Source organism: Arachis stenosperma, chromosome 9, assembly GCF_014773155.1.
Source record: "Arachis stenosperma cultivar V10309 chromosome 9, arast.V10309.gnm1.PFL2, whole genome shotgun sequence".
NCBI classification, from domain to species: Eukaryota; Viridiplantae; Streptophyta; class Magnoliopsida; order Fabales; family Fabaceae; genus Arachis; species Arachis stenosperma.
Window position 1 is genome coordinate 63,340,849 of NC_080385.1, and position 16,994 is coordinate 63,357,842.

Genomic DNA, 16,994 nt, shown 5'->3' on the forward strand with positions numbered 1-16,994 from the left:
AAAGAGGAAAGGGAAGGCAAAAGCTTCCACCTTCGAGTCATGGAAGATGGAGAGATTCATCTCAAAGGTCCATCAAGACCATTTCTATGAAGTTGTGGCCAAGAAGAAGGTGATCCCTGAGGTCCCTTTCATGCTCAAGAAAAATGAGTATCCGGAGATCCGACATGAAATCCGAAGAAGAGGTTGGGAAGTTCTTACCAACCCCATTCAACAAGTCGGAATCTTAATGGTTCAAGAGTTCTATGCCAATGCATGGATCACTAAGAACCATGATCAAAGTATGAACCCGAATCCAAAGAATTGGCTTACAATGGTTCGAGGGGAATACTTAGATTTCAGTCCGGAAAATGTAAGGTTGGCATTCCATTTGCCAATGATGCAAGAAAACGCATGTCCTTACACTAGAAGGGTCAACTTTGATCAAAGGTTAGACCAAGTCCTCACGGACATATGTGTGGAAGGAGCTCAATGGAAAAGAGACTCAAGAGGCAATCCAGTTTAATTGAGAAGACCGGACCTTAAGCCTGTGGCTAGAGGATGGTTGGAGTTCATCCAACGCTCTATTATTCCTACTAGCAACCGATCTGAAGTTACTGAAGATCGGGTCATCATGATCCATAGTATCATGATTGGGGAGAAAATGGAAGTTCATGAGATTATACCTCTAGAACTCTACAAGGTGGCTGACAAGTTATCCACTTTGGCAAGGTTAGCCTTTCTCCATCTCATTTGTCATCTATGCAATTTGGCTAGGATTGACATAGAAGGAGACATCCTCATTGAAGAGGACAAGTCCATCACTAAGAAAAGGACGGAGCAAACAAGAGAGCTCATTCATGGACCTCAACAAGAGCATGAGGAGGATCCTCATCAGGAAATCCCTGAGATGCCTCAAGGGATGCAATTTCCTCCACACAACTATTGGGAGCAACTCAACACCTCTTTAGAAGGCTTGAGTTACAATATGGACTAACTAAGGGTGGAGCACCAAGAGCACTCCATCATTCTCCATGAGATTAGAGAAGATCAAAGAGCTTTGAGGGAGGAGAAACAAAGGAAAGGAAGAGACATAGAGGAGCTTAGGCGTTCCATTGGTTCTTCAAGAGGAAGACGGCACCCACACTAAGGTGGACTCATTCCTTAATCTCCTTGTCTATTTATTTTCTATTTTCGGTTTTTGAGCTTTATGTTTGTCTATGTTTGTGTCTTCATGACATGATCATTAGTGTCTAGTGTCTATGTCTTAAAGCTATGAATAATTCCATGAATCCTTCACCTCTCTTAAATGAAAAATGTTCTTAATTACAAAAGCACAAGAAGTACTTGGATTTCAAATTTTATTTTGAAATTAGTTTAATTATTTTGATGTGGTGGCGATACTTTTTATTTTCTGAATGAATGCTTGAACATTGCATATTTTTGATCTTATTGTTTATGAATGTTAAAATTGTTGGCTCTTGAAAGAATGATGAACAAAGAGAAATGTTAGTGATAATATGAAAAATCATGAAATTAATTCTTGAAGCAAGAAAAAGCAGTGAAAAAAAAAGTAGCAAAAAAAATATGGCGAAAAAAAAGAAAAAAGAAAAAGCAAGCAGAAAAAGCCAATAGCCCTTTAAACCAAAAGGCAAGGGTAAAAAGGATCCAAGGCTTTGAGCATTAATGGATAGGAGGGCCCAAGAAAATAAAATCCAGGCCTAAGCGGCTAAATCAAGCTGTCCCTAACCATGTGCTTGTGGCATAAAGGTCCAAGTGAAAAGCTTGAGACTGAGTGGTTAAAGTCGTGATCCAAAACAAAAAGAGTGTGCTTAAGAACTCTGGACACCTCTAATTGGGGACTTTAGCAAAGCTGAGTCACAATCTGAAAAGGTTCACCCAGTTATGTGTCTGTGGCATTTATGTATCCGGTGGTAATACTGGAAAACAAAGTGCTTAGGGCCACGGCCGAGACTCATAAAGTAACTGTGTTCAAGAATCAACATACTGAACTAGGAGAATCAATAACACTATCTAAAATTCTGAGTTCCTATAGATGCCAATCATTCTGAATTTCGAAGGATAAAGTGAGATGCCAAAACTGTTCAGAAGCAAAAAGCTACAAGCCCCGCTCATCTAATTGGGAGTAAGTTTCATTGATATTGTGAGATTCATTGTATATTCTCTTCTTTTTATCCTATTTGATTTTCAGTTGCTTAGGGACAAGCAACAATTTCAGTTTGGTGTTGTGATGAGCGGATAATTTATACGTTTTTTGGCATTATTTTTACATAGTTTTTAGTATGATTTAGTTAGTTTTTAGTATAATTTTATTAGTTTTTAAGCAAAATTCACATTTCTGGACTTTACTATGAGTTTGTGTGTTTTTCTGTGATTTTAGATATTTTCTGGCTGAAATTGAGGGACTTGAGCAAAAATCTGAGTCAGAGGCTGAAAAAGGACTGCTGATGTTGTTGGATTCTGACCTCCATGCACTCGAAATAGAATTTTTGGAGCTACAGATGTCCAAATGGCGCGCTCTTAATTGCGTTGGAAATTAGACATCCAGGGCTTTCCATCAATATATAATAGTCCATACTTTGGCCGAGTTTAGACGATGTAAACCGGCGTTTAACGCCAGCTTTCTGTCCTATTCTGGCGTTAAACGCCAAAAACAAGTTACAAACTGGCGTTTAACTCCAAGGAAGATCTCTACAGGTGAAAGCTTCAATTCTCAGCCCAAGCACACACCAAGTGGGCCCGGAAGTGGATTTTTGCATCATTTACTCATTTCTGTACCCCTCGTAGCTAGTCTAGTATAAATAGGACTTTTTACCATTGTATTTTCATCTGGGGATCTTGGTATCTATCTTTTGACCATCTTTTGATCTCTTGATCACGTTTTGGGGGCTGACCATTCGGCCATGCCTGGACCTTCATCACTTATGTATTTTCAACGGTGGAGTTTCTACACACCATAGATTAAGGTGTGGAGCTCTGCTGTTCCTCAAGTATTAATGCAATTACTACTTTCTTCTATTTAATTCATGCTTATTTTTGTTCTAAGATATTCATTCTGACACAAGAATATGACGAATCTGATGATTATGTGACACTCATCACCATTCTCACTCATGAACGGGTGATTGACAACCACTTCCATTATACATGAAAACAAGCTTGAATGTGTATCTCTTGGATTCCTGGTCCATGCATTTGATTGCCTCTCTTGACAACAGAGCCTTCAATTCCTTGCGATCAGAGTCTTTGTGGTATAAGCTAGAATCAATTGGCAGCATTCTTGAGATCCAGAAAGTCTAAACCTTGTCTGTGGTATTCCGAGTAGGATCTGGGATGGGATGACTGTGACAAGCTTCAAACTCGCGACTGTAGGGCGTGGTGACAGAGGCAAAAAGATAGTAAATCCTATTCCTACACAATCAAGAACCGACAGATGATTAGCCCTACGTAACCCGTAGCTGGACCATTTTCACGGAGAGGATGGATGGTAGCCATTGACAACGGTGATCCCCCTACATACAGCTTGCCATGGAAAAGAGTATGAAGGATTTGATGAAGGCAGTAGAAAAGCAGAGATTCAGAAGGAACAACGCATCTCCATACGCTTATCTGAAATTCCCACCAATGATTTACATAAGTATCTCTATCTTTATTTCATGCTTATTTATCTTTTTAATTATTAAAACTCCATAACCCATTTGAATCCACCTGATTGAGATTTACAAGGTGACATAGCTTGCTTCAAGCCGACAACTCCGTGGGATCGACCCTTACTCACGTAAGGTTTATTACTTGGACGACCTAGTTGACTTATTGGTTAGTTGTGCGAAGTTGTGAAAAAGAGTGATATTACAATTGTGCGTACCAAGTTGTTGGTGCCATTGAGATCACAATTTCGTGCACCACTTATCTAAAGATCCGCTTTGAGACGTGACACTTAGAGTCAAGGCCAAGACACAGAAACTATGAGCTACTTCAAGGTGATTATCTATAGAGAGATTTCCATGATATCATTTGAATGAAAGTCCTAAGATCTAAGACTTCCAAAATGTAGGGACTAATAAGCACTGGAATCCTTGCATGAACATATAATTCAGAGTTCACCCCACTGTCACTTAATCACTTTACTCACCAAGGCATTACAAGCTATTTCTCAACCCGTTCCAATTGAAAGAAATCTTTTTGCATAGGCCTTTTCTTGCTTCAGGACAAGCAAGGTTTAAGTTTGGTATTGTGATGCATTTGTATCTTTGCTATATTAACCAGTTAGTTTAAGTAGTTTTAACTTAATTTCATTCACTTTCTTTGAAATAAACAAGCATTTTAATGAGTTTCATCTCCATGCATTAAAATACCAAGAACTAGGTTAATTTTGGCCAAATTCATGCAAATGATTCAAGGAGCTTATAAATGAGTTAATGTGAATGAATCTCTTGAAATTAATTGCATAGAATGGCAAGACTTTAAGGAAGTTTCTTTGGTTAATGATAGGTAATGAAGCAAGAAGGCATTGGAGCAAGAATTGGAGCAAGAAAGCTTGGGAATACAGCAAGCTTGGCAACTTAGGAAGCCCTGAATGGTAAGATTGAAGCTATTTGCACGTTGCCAACTCAAGGTATCATTGGCGTGTTTGGCAACAACGCCAGGAAGCCCTGGATGGTGATTATGAATCCACTTGCATGTTGCCAATGCAAGCTATCATTGGAGTGTTCAATGGCAATGCCAGGAAACCCTGGATGGTGAAAAGGAAGCCTTGAGCACGGTGCCAACACAGGATACTATTGGTGTGTCCATTGGCAACGCCAGGAAGCCCTGGATGGTGAAAGGGAAGCCTCGAGCACGTTGCCAACTCAGGAAGCATTGGCGTGTTCATTGGCAACGCCAGGAAGATTGGCAAGGAGGCAGAGATGAGCACATTGCCAACCTAGGATATCATTGGCGTGTTCATTAGCAATGCCAGCAAGCTTGATGCTAGGAGAATGAAGTTAGCACGTTGCTAACTTGGAATTGTACGGGCATGTGTGGCAACAACGCCAGCGGCTAGGCAACCTTGGAGGGTAACCCACGTTGCCAACATGAGAAGAGGAAGGCATGTCCAGTAACAATGCCTGCGATAGAGGTCTTGGCCCAGGGAAGGAGGTAATCCACGTTGCCAACGTGCTCGGAGGAAGGCGTGTTTGCCAACAACGCCTGCGACCATGGCAGCCTGACCTTGCCCTCTTTAATGATGCATAACTTGAGCTAGAGAGATCCAATTGAGGTGCTTCCAACTGTATTAAAAAGAGGACATTCAGAGCTTTCCAACGATATATAATGGTCTATATTAAAGTAGAGGATTAAAGCTCAAACCATAGGCAACTTTAAGCATCAATAGTTGAATCCAAGAAGAAGAAGGACACGTTGCTGGGGATAACTTAGGTTGGCAACGCCCTCACCAAGCCCCAGCCCAGGAAATCCACAAGCACGTTGCCAACTTGCATTAACATAGGCATGTTTGCCAGTAACGCCTGCTCAATGTGCCAGAATTGAGGTGAACAAGCTCTGTTTTCTCTATTTTCCTTAAGGGGCAGCAATTCCACTCATGAGCTAGCTAATCCAACGAGAACAAAGCTCAATTTGCTACCGGTCTTCTATTTTATTTTCTTGTAGCTTTGAATTTTAGTTTTGAGGATTCTTCTTCTTCATTATTCATTCTTCTCTACAATTAGTTTAATTTCCATTTTTCAATTGTAGTTGCAATTAGAGCAATGATTCACTAAACCCCATTTTCACCAGGGGAAAGAGCTCTGTTTGTTTAAATGAATTGATATCTTTCTTTTCTTCTCAATTCAAGTGGGTTTCTCCAAGAGGAAGCTCTTGCTCTTCACAGATGCAATTACTACCGAGAAGGGGATTGGTGATGCGTGAGCATCTTTCTTATCTTCTCCTAAGGAATTTGCAATCAATTTGTTAAGTTTAATCTAGAATTAATTGTCTTTTAGCCACTATGGATGCTACTTTGAGTCTTGTGCAATTCTATTTATTTTAGGTAGCATTCGGCTGGAATTGATGGAGTTTCTGCAGCACAAAAATTTAAATGAGATGACAGCGAGGAGTGACGCGCACGCGTACCTGACGCTTGCGCGTGATTTAGGAGCTTTCCTTGGTGACGCGGGCGCGTGGATGACGCGTACGCGTGATTTGAAGATTTGCACGGCGACGCGACGTGTGACACGCGAAGAAGACCATCGACATGTATGCGTGACATGCACCACGTGCAGAAAACGCAGAAAAATACTAGGGGCGATTTCTGGGCTATTTTTGATCCAGTTTTCAGCCCAGGAAACATAGATTAGGTGTGGGTCCTACAAAGCAAGTGGTCCTCATCCATCACTTGAAGACTTGCTGATTGCCATAATTAATTTTGTTTTAAATTTAAATATTATAGGAAAAGATATTATTTTAGATATTAGATTTTAAATTAATTAGGATTAGATATAAAAGATATTAGGATTTTATACCAACTAACATTCCGTACCTCAGCCTGATGTGCGGAAAACGATCCGACACAAAACTCACCGGCAAGTGCACCGGGTCGCATCAAGTAATAAAAACTCACGGGAGTGAGGTCGATCCCACAGGGATTGAAGGATTGAGCAATTTTAGTTTAGTGGTTGATTTAGTCAAGCGAATCAAGATTTGGTTGAGTGATTTGTAATTTGCAGAATTTAAATTGCATGGAAAGTAAAGGAAATGGGTAATTGCATGAAATTAAAGAGGAGAATTGAAATTTAAAGTGCTGAATCTTAAAGAACAAGAAATTAAATGGCAGAAACTTAGAACACAAGAAATGTAAGTTGCAGAATCTTAAATTGCAAGAAATGTAAATGGCTTGAATTGTAAAGGGAAATGGGAATTGGATTTGCAGAAATTAAACAAGGCAAAATAAATTTGCATCAAACAGAAAAGTAAAAGGGGATTGGGATTGGATCTGAAACAGAAGAGTAAATGAACATGAAAAGCAATAAACAGAGAATTGGAAATTGGAAATTCAGATCTCAGGACCCAAGAGACTAGATAACTGAGTCTAGATCTCAATGCCTTCCTAGATCCAACAAGAACACTTGCAAAGAAATTGTAAATAGCAAAGAAAGTAGATGGAGAACAATTAATAGAAATGTAAATTCAATTATGCAGTAAAGAAACAGAGAGATCCAAGGATGAGATTGAAACAGAATTTCTTCAATTCTCCAACCCAAGATCCAAGACAAAGTAATTGAAATTGAAAGCAATAAAACTAAGAGAAAGAGAATGGAATTCTCCTTCCCCGAAACTAAGAAACTAAAATTCACTCAATACCAAAAGCTCTCCGAAAACTACTAAGCAAAACTAAAGGGAAAACTAAAAAGAAGAGCTCCCCGACTAACTTGAATTCTATCCTATTTATACACTTTCTTCAAATGATCTTCAAGCCTTGAGTTGGGCCTTTGCTCTTGGTGGAATTGGGTTGAGAGAGGCCTTGGTTGATTGCTCTTGAAGTTTGGAGAGGAACCAAAGTGAACCAATTGAACCGGGTTGGAGTTTTGCAAAAGTTGGAGTAAAAGTTTGAGCAAAAGTTAGGGGTCTAACTTTTGCTCCAACTTTTCATATCAGCTAGCCTCTTTTGCTGATACCGACGTTGGTGCAAAAGTTAGGGGTCTAACTTTTGCTCCAACGTTGGCCCTTCCTAGTGCACTTATGGCGCCAACGTTAGCCCAAAAGTTAGGGGTCTAATGTTGGCGCAAACTTTTGCTCCTCCCCTTGTATTTTCATGTGCCAACGTTAGCCCAAAAGTTAGGGGTCTAACGTTGGCGCAAACTTTTGGTGGTCATGGGTATTTTCATGTGCCAACGTTAGCCCAAAAGTTAGGGGTCTAACGTTGGCGCAAACTTTTGGTGCCCAGGGAGTGATTTTCAAGTTCCAACGTTAGCCCAAAAGTTAGGGGTCTAACGTTGGGGCTAACTTTTCACCCAAAAGTTTGTGCAAAAGTTTGAGGCTAACTTTAGGTCCAGCTTTTTGCTTCCTGGTTCAATTTTACTTATTCCATTGTCCTCTCTTTACTCCTAGCCATTCCTTCTTGCTTCAACCTTTCTCCAAGCTTTCTTCACATATCATTAATCAACCAAACACATCAAAGCTATGCTCAAAATCATGAGATATTCATTCTTTCACAATATGTATCAAATATAGCATAAAACCTCATGAAATTGCATTAATTCATCTATGGTTGATTCAATAAAAGGAAGCATGAAAATCTACCCAAATTGGCTTGCTTAGACCTCAAGAAAGTGCATAATTCAAGTGAAAACAAAAGAAAAAGACTAGTGAAACTAGGCTAAGATGACTTGTCATCACAGCCCAATTTACAATTTTCCTGAATCCTTATTTTCTCTCTGAACCATGAGCAACTAAACCTCCACTGTAAAGGTTAGGAGCTCTGTTTATTTGTATAGATTGATTCTATTGTTTTTCTATTTTAATTCATGTACTGATTTATAATTCAAGAATTGTTTTCGTTCTTTATCTTATGAATTTGGGTGGAACGGAAGTATGACCCTCTTTCTAATTGAGTTCTTGTATAACTTGGAAAAGCTCTTTACTTGAACAATAGCTTGAAAACATATTCTCTTGAATTTCTAATTGTTTGTATTTAACGGGATACGTGACATATAATCCCCTTATATGTGGATAATTAGGATTTTTGTGGCATAATAACTAGAATTAAACTTCACCCTCTAATTGGAATTAATTGACCAAGAAATTAGCGATTGATGAATTTTAGAGGAGACTAGAAATGTCTAAGGAATTAGGGTCTAGTCACATATAGTTTGCCGTGAATTAAATCTTGCATGATTAATATAAATTAATGAGAAAAATCAATCCGAAAAATAGATAACTCTAAAACCTTAACTGCCTTCTTCATATTGTTTTCCCAACCTATTTATTGGATGTCTTCTGATATTCTGAACTTACTGTTTAATACTTTTGAACTCTCAAACACTATTTTCTGCTTGTCTAACTAAGTAAATTAATCAATCATTGGTGCTCGATCCATCAATCCTCGTGGGATCGACCCTCACTCACCTTACGTATTACTTGGTACGACAAGGTGCACTTGCCGGTTAGTTTGTGGTTGTAAATTCTGCACCAAGTTTCTGGCACCGTTGCCGGGGATTGATAGTGATTAACAACTATTAGTTGTTTGATTGCTTAGATTAGGTGTTTTATTTTTAATTTTATTAAAATCTTTTTTTAATATTTTCAGGAAAAAAAAGAAAAAAATATTTTAATAGAACTAATATTTTTAGTAATTTCTGAAATCAAGTTTGGTGTTTCCTAGTTCCAGTTACCTCACTGGGAATTCTCTGCACTCTGACGTAGAGAATTCCATTTTTTTCTTGTCTTATGTTTGTTTATGCGCAGGAACAAAGACAAAGAACATCTCTTAGACTTTGATCCTGAACCTAAAAGGACTTTCAGGCGGCGTTTACAACAAGCTAGACTTTGCAAGGCTGCAGAATCCACTATGGATCCTAAGGCTGATAAAGCCAATGTGGCAAATCCAAATGGGAATGAGCAACAAAGGAGAGTACTTGGCTCTTACTCTGCTCCTACTGTAGATCTTTATGGAAAAAGCATTTTGCTGCCTCCTATAGCTGCAAACAACTTTGAGTTGAAGCCACAACTGGTCACCCTGGTACAACAAAACTGCTAGTATCATGGTCTTTCCCACGAAGACCCAAATCAGTTTATTTCTAGTTTTTTGCAGATTTGTGATATTGTGAAGACAAATGGAGTAAACCCAGAGGTATATAAACTCATGCTCTTTCCGTTTGCTCTGAGGGATGGAGCAAAGCTATGGCTAGATTCCTAACCCAAGGAGAGTCTGGATACTTGGAACAAGGTTCAGACCTTCAGGCAGAAGGATGGTAAAACTCTGTATGAAGCTTGGGAGAGATACAAGCTATTGACTAGGCAATGTCCTCCGAACATGTTCTCCAAGTGGACCCAACTAGATATCTTTTATGAAGGTTTAGGTGAAATGTCCAAGATGTGCTTAGATAATTCTGCATGAGGTTTATTGCACAAGAAGAAGACACCAGAGGAAACTATTGAGCTTATTGAATTGGTTGCTAGCAACCAATATTTATACTCATCTAATAGGCTCTGAGGCTCCTCAGAAGAAGGGTGTCATGGAAGTAGAAGCTCTTAATGCTATTCTTGCTCAGAACAAGCTTATGTCTCAGCAAATAAGTCTACTTACTCAACACATGGGTGGCATGCAAGTCTCAGCTATCAACACCCAAAATCTACCTCAAGAGGTCTCCTATGACATGGCAAGAAATTTAGTGCAAAATGATAATTATGATTATGCTCAATCCTCTTCTGAACAGGTCAATTACATGGGGAGTGGTTCTAGAAATCCCAATAATGACCCCTATTCTCAGACATACAATCAAGGATGGAGAAATCACCAAATTTTGGGTGGAGAGACCAACCTCAGAGACCTCAGAATTTCAACAATAATTCTCAGAACGACTTCCAACAGAACAATTACAATAACTGCCAATTTTAGTCTTAGCAACAACAACCACCTCAGCAGGCTAACTCTAAATCCCAAGAATATTCTAATTGGGAGATAATGAGGAGTTTTATACAGGAAACCAGAGCCTCCATTAGAAACTTAGAAGTGTAAATGGGCCAGCTGAGTAAGCAAATACCTGAGAGGTCTGCAAGTACATTACCAGGTGATACAGTGGTGAACCCAAGAGAAGATTGCAAGGTTATTCAGTTGAGAAGTGGTAAAGTAGTTGGCTCTGAGACCAAGGCCAATGAAGAATTAGTTGAAAAAGAAGCTCCAGCGGAGAAGAAAGAAGAAGTAGAGCGCGCCCCTCCTAAGCATGCAGGTAACCCATTCCCTGATTCTCTTGACACTTATCCTACCTTGCCAAAGGCTCCTGAATACAAGCCAAAAATGCCATATCCTCAGAGGCTTCAGAAGGCTTCCAAAGAAAAGCAGTTTTCCAAATTTTTAGATGTCTTCAAGAAGCTACAGATTAACATTCCTTTTGCAGAGGCTCTTGAGCAAATTCCTCTTTATCTAAATTTATGAAAGAATTATTGACCCATAAGAAGAATTGGAAGGAACAAGAAACAGTGGTGTTAACCAAGGAATGTAGTGCAATTATTCAACACAATCTCCTTGAGAAAATGCCAAACCCTGGGAGCTTTGTCATTCCTTGCACTATTAGAGATGTCACCATTTAGAGAGCTTTATGTGACCTTGGAGCTAGCATCAATCTAATGCCACTTTTAGTGATGAAAAAGCTTCAAATTGAGGAGGTGAAACCCACTCATATTTCTCTTCAACTTGTTGATTTTTCTGTTAAATTACCTGTGGGTGTTGTTGAGGATTTACTTGTTAAAGTAGGACCATTTATTTTTCCTATTGATTTTGTTATATTAGACATGGAAGAGGAGGTAAAATCCTCTATTATACTTGGTAGACCCTTTTTAGCTACAGGTAGAGCTCTGATTGATGTGCAAAAGGGTGAATTAACCCTGAGGGTCAATGAAGAACAGGCGGTCCTAAATGTTTTTGAGGCTCTCAAACACCCTAATGATTCTGAAGGGTGCATGAAAATAGATGTTATTGAACCACTTGTTCAAGAGGTACTGAAAGCTGAGGTGCTTGATGACATTCTGGATCCTGTTTCTGAGTATGAATTAGTTGAAGTTGATGATTCACCACCTCAGAAGGCTATGGTTTACACGCCTAAAGTAGAGGAGGAAGCACCCAAGCTTAAGCTCAAACCTTTACCTTCTTCTCTGAAATATGTGTTCTTAGGTGAAAATGATTCATATCCGGTGATTATTAGCTCTTCCCTGAAGCCTGAAGAGGAAGAGGCACTTGTTTTAGTGCTCAAGAGCCATAAAACAGCTCTTAAGTGGACCATTAGTGACTTGAAGGGGATTAGTCCAACCAAGTGTATGCACAAGATCCTTCTTGAAGATGATGCTAAACCAGTTGTGCAACCACAATGGAGACTCAATCCAACCATGAAAGAGGTGGTCCAAAAAGAGGTAATAAAATTATAGGAAGTAGGTATTATTTACCCTATTTTTGACAGTCCTTGGGTAAGTCCTGTGTAGGTAGTTTCCAAGAAAGGAGGGATGACAGTGATCCAAAATGAAAAGAATGAGCTTATTCATACAAGAATAATCACAGGATGGAGAATGTGTATAGACTACAGGAGGCTCAACACTGCTACAAAGAAGGATCATTTCCCCTACCTTTCATTGATTAAATGCTTGAGAAGTTAGCTGGTCATGCTTTTTATTGTTTTCTAGATGGATATTCTGGATATAATCAAATTGCAGTGGACCCTCAAGATCAAGAGAAGACATCATTCACATACCCCTTTGGAGTATTTGCCTACAGGAGATGCCATTTGTACTTTGTAATGCTCCAGCAATTTTTCAGAGGTGTATGCTTTCAATTTTTTCTGACATGGTTGAAAAGTTCATTGAGGTATTTATGGATGACTTTTTTATTTTTGGTAATTCTTTTGAATCCTGCCTTAAGCATTTATCTCTTGTTTTGAAACGGTGTCAAGAATCAAACCTTGTTTTGAATTGGGAAAAAAGCTATTTTATGGTCACAGAAGGTATTGTTCTTGGACACCGGATTTCAACTAAAGGGATTGAGGTTGACAGAGCAAAGGTGGAGGTAGTTGAAAAATTACCACCACCAGTAAATGTTAAGGCAGTCAGGAGTTTCTTGGGTCATGCAGGATTTTATAGGATATTTATAAAGGACTTTTCTAAAATTGCTAAACCATTGAGCAACCTGTTGGTTGTTGATGTTCCTTTTGTCTTTGATTCTGATTGTTTGTACGCTTTTGAAACTCTAAAAGAAAACCTTACCTCTGCTCCTATTATAGCTCCCCCTGACTGGGATTTACCATTTGAATTGATGTGTGATGCCAGTAATTTTGCTATAGGAGCTATTTTAGGACAGAGGCATGGTAAGCTTGTACATGTCATTTACTATGCCAGTCGTGTGTTAAATGATGCAGAAAAGAATTACACAACTACAGAAAAAGAATTATTAGCTGTTGTGTATGCTGTTGATAAGTTTATGTCCTATTTACTTGGTTCTAAGGTTATTATTTATACTGATCATGCTGCTTTGAAGTACCTTCTAACCAAACAGGATTCTAAACCAAGATTAATCAGATGGGTGTTGCTCTTTCAGAAGTTTGATATTGAGATAAAAGACAGGAAATGGTCATAAAATCAAGTAGCTGACCATCTCTCCAGAATTGAGCCTGAAGTAAGAGTACAACCACCCACAGCTGTGACTAAGACATTTCCAGACGAGAAGTTGTTTCTCATTCAGTAGGCTCCATGGTTTGCAGACATTGCAAATTATAAAGCCATGAATTTCATTCCAAAAGAGTATAGTAGGCAACAAGTAAAGAAGCTATTGACGGATGCAAAGTACTACATTTGGGAGGAATCATATCTTTTTAAGAGGTGTTCAGATGGTATCATCCGGAGATGTGTCGCAGATGAAGAAACACAGTAGATTCTCTGGCACTATCATGGTTCAGATTATGGAGGCCACTTTAGTGGTGAAAGAACAGCTTCAGAGCAGGTTTTGCTGGCCAACTCTCTTCAGGGACGCAAGAGCATTCGTGAAGCACTATGACAAATGTGAAAAAGCCACGAATCTCCCTACCAACCATGAAATGCCACAACAGGGGATTCTTGAGGTTGAGTTGTTTGATGTGTGGGGTATTGATTTCATGGGACCTTTCCCACCCTCACATTCAAACAACTATATTCTAGTGGCGGTTGACTATGTGTCCAAGTGGGTGGAAGCTGTGGCTCTACCCACCAATGATGCCAAGGTGGTAATGAGTTTTCTTCAGAGATATATCTTTAGCCAGTTTGGTGTCCCAAGGACACTCATTAGTGATGGAGGAAGCCACTTCTGTAACAGACAACTGGACTCTCTTCTGCAGAGATATGGAGTCCGTCAAAAAGTGGCAACCCCCTATCACCCTCAGACAAGCAAACAGGTTGAAGTTTCCAATAGGGAACTTAAGAAGATTCTAGAGGAGACTGTTAGTGTTTCAAGAAAGGACTGGTCTAGGAAGCTTGATGATGCTCTCTGGGCATACCGGACAGCATACAAGACTCCCATTGGCATGTCCCCTTATCAGTTGAGTTGGAGCATAAAGCTTACTGGGCAATCAGGTATCTGAACCTTGATTCAGAAGTTGCAGGAATTAAGCGAATGCTCCAGTTGAATGAGCTTGATGAATTTAGATACTCAGCCTATGAGAATGCCAAGCTCTATAAGGAGAGAACCAAGTTATTACATGACAAGAAGATTGCCATCAGAGTCTTTGAGCCAGGACAGCGAGTGCTTCTGTATAATTCAAGGCTCAAATTCTTTCCAGGGAAGCTGAAATTCCGGTGGTCAGGACCGTTTGTGGTTACTAGAGCTTCACCATATGGTCATGTGGAAATACAGGAAGAGAATTCTGACAGAAAATTTACAGTGAATGCCAGAGGTTGAAGCACTATCTTGGAGGCGAGATTGATCACCAGAGGTCCGCTCATCTGCTGAATTAACAGAACTGACCATGAAGCTAGTGACGTTAAAGAAGCACTTGTCGGAAGGCAACCCGATAATTTCGTATCCTTATTTATTTTCGTAGTAGTAGTTTTCTTATTTATCTGATTCTTATTGAGTTTTATCTGATCATGCAGCTATTTTAGAAGCTGGAACTGAATATTTCAAAAAAAAAAAGAGAGAAGAGATGAAGAAGGCCGAAAGCTGCGCTGGAGTAGTGCAGGAATTGTGCTTTGCGCACAAACAAGATCACGTGTGCGTGTCGTTTGCGCCTTTAGCCATCCACGCATGCACGTCCCAGACGCGTACACGTGACCTTGAAAATCGGCGTAAATGGGTGTTCAAGCAGAAAGTTGCGCAGGAGGAGAGCAGGAAGTGTGCTTTGCGCACAAATTGGCTCATGCGTCAATTGCGATTTTGGCACTCCACGCGTACGTGTCAAGCACGCGCACGCATGGATGAGAAAAATCGGCGTAAAAGGTGTTTGGCCAGAAAGTTATGCTGGTGTGGGGCTGGAACTATGCTAGGTGCACAAGCCCCACCACGCGGACGCGTCAGGCGTCGTTTTCCCACCCTGCAAATGAGTCAAGAAGGCCTGTCAATTCAGCAAGAGCATCGGTCCTATCGTTTTCCCTTTGACTTTACTAGTGGGGCTTGCTGCAGATAGACCCCTTCCTAACCTAAAGAGCAACTTTCTTTCCCGATCTCAATGAAAAAAGGTACTGATCTAATCACTACAAGAAAAAGTAATATTTGTAACAAAAAAAAAATTGTTACAAGAAATCAAAATTTTGAAACAAAAGGATTTTGTAACAAAAAAGGGACCGTTGCAGTATGTCCCGTTACAAAAAGTTTTTGTAACAAAAAACGAAACCGTTACAATTCAAAGTGATATTTTGTAACAAATTTTTCTGATACAAAAAATCAGAAGTCGCTACAAAAGTGGTAACAAATTTTGATCTTCAAGGTATTTTTTGTGACAATATATTTTTTCCTATCATAAAATTTGGTTACAAAATGTAACTTGATTTTGTAACATTTTTTTTCTTTAGTTACAAAACACTATTTATTTTGTAATAATTTTTTTAATACAAATTACACACATAATTTATCAAATTATATTATTTTTTTAATTAATTAATATATTAACTAATTTACTCAACAAGTCAACATTTATATAATATATAATAACATAGATAATTCAAATATCTTTCATTAACTAATATTGTTTTATAAATCTTCAACATATAAACTTTAAAGTACAAACTAACAAGACACATTGAATAAGCCTAATAAACTAGATAGATACATAGGACAAGAAAAATAACGAATTATAAATCTCCAAAATGTAAACTACAAATTACAAACTCTATCATGTTCATACAACTCCTTTCTCATTTCTCATGGAGAAGTTCTAATAAGTGCCACACACCTGAAAAGACCACCAAACAAAAAACACTAGCTTAAGAAACAAGATTTATTTTTTCTTTAAAAATTCAGAAACAAAACATATAAATTTTATTCATAATGTTATCAAAATCTAATACTTAAATACTCAAACAAGGAAACTAATTATTAAATAATTAATAGATCCTATGTCAGATAATTATAGAATTAAATAAAAGCTCATGAATAAGAACCATCTAATAAAAGTGTACATCATTTGAATAATAGCTCTTAACAATATGATAACTTTCCCTTTGTGATAAAATCTCATGAATAAAAGCTCACCTTCCAAACACATGCTTGACAATGTTTTGAAATGATAGCAAGTTAGTCTCTTAGCGCAATAAATTCAAGAGAAGGAAGCAACTAAGTGTGAAATCTCATATTCCTAGGGAGGTTTTCGGTAAAGATCCAAAATCTATGTTAAAAGCTTGGTTTAGTGGAAGGCCGTGTTAAATGAAAATTGAAGCTGTAAAGCAACCATATCTGAAAATTCAAATGAAAATGCAACAACAAAGCCAAAGTCTAGGTTCAAAATCAGCAACAATATCAATCCAGCCAAAGCATTCCAAATTTTAAATAATCACAAACAAACCAACAAATCATGAAAAAAAAAACTATAGATATTCAATTGGAGCACCCAAATTTGGAGGCAACAATCCTCAACAATTTGATCAAGACAGTCACAATCTAATCACAATTAAGCCACAAAAGCACAAAGAATAACAGGACAGCAGCACATTGAGAAAGAATAATCACAAACAACAGTAAAAGCTAATCAACAATCAATAAATGAAAAACTGAAAACACAAATCATTCAAGAATAATTCAAAGATCAATAATCCTTATGAATAGAGCAAAAAAATAAATAACAATGTTACACTAT

At 38.5% G+C, this 16,994-nt stretch overlaps 1 protein-coding gene across 1 annotated transcript; it reads left to right on the forward strand.

The window, feature by feature from the left end:
* Positions 1-13,562: 13,562 nt before the first annotated feature.
* On the forward strand, positions 13,563-14,605 carry LOC130949563 (uncharacterized). Its single transcript, XM_057878245.1, has 4 exons — positions 13,563-13,815; positions 13,870-13,934; positions 14,046-14,233; positions 14,281-14,605. The coding sequence occupies exons 1-4, from the start codon at positions 13,563-13,565 to the stop codon at positions 14,603-14,605; spliced, it is 831 nt and encodes a 276-aa protein (XP_057734228.1).
* Positions 14,606-16,994: the final 2,389 nt, after the last annotated feature.

Bases quoted from the DNA above. Each gene is read 5' to 3' on its own strand.
- LOC130949563 (XM_057878245.1), top strand. From the start codon at position 13,563: ATGGTATCATCCGGAGATGTGTCGCAGATGAAGAAACACAGTAGATTC. The intron at 13,816-13,869 runs GTATTGATTTCA...ACTATATTCTAG, and splicing joins TGAGTTGTTTGATGTGTGGG to TGGCGGTTGACTATGTGTCC. The intron at 14,234-14,280 runs GTCCCCTTATCA...CTGGGCAATCAG, and splicing joins TACAAGACTCCCATTGGCAT to GTATCTGAACCTTGATTCAG.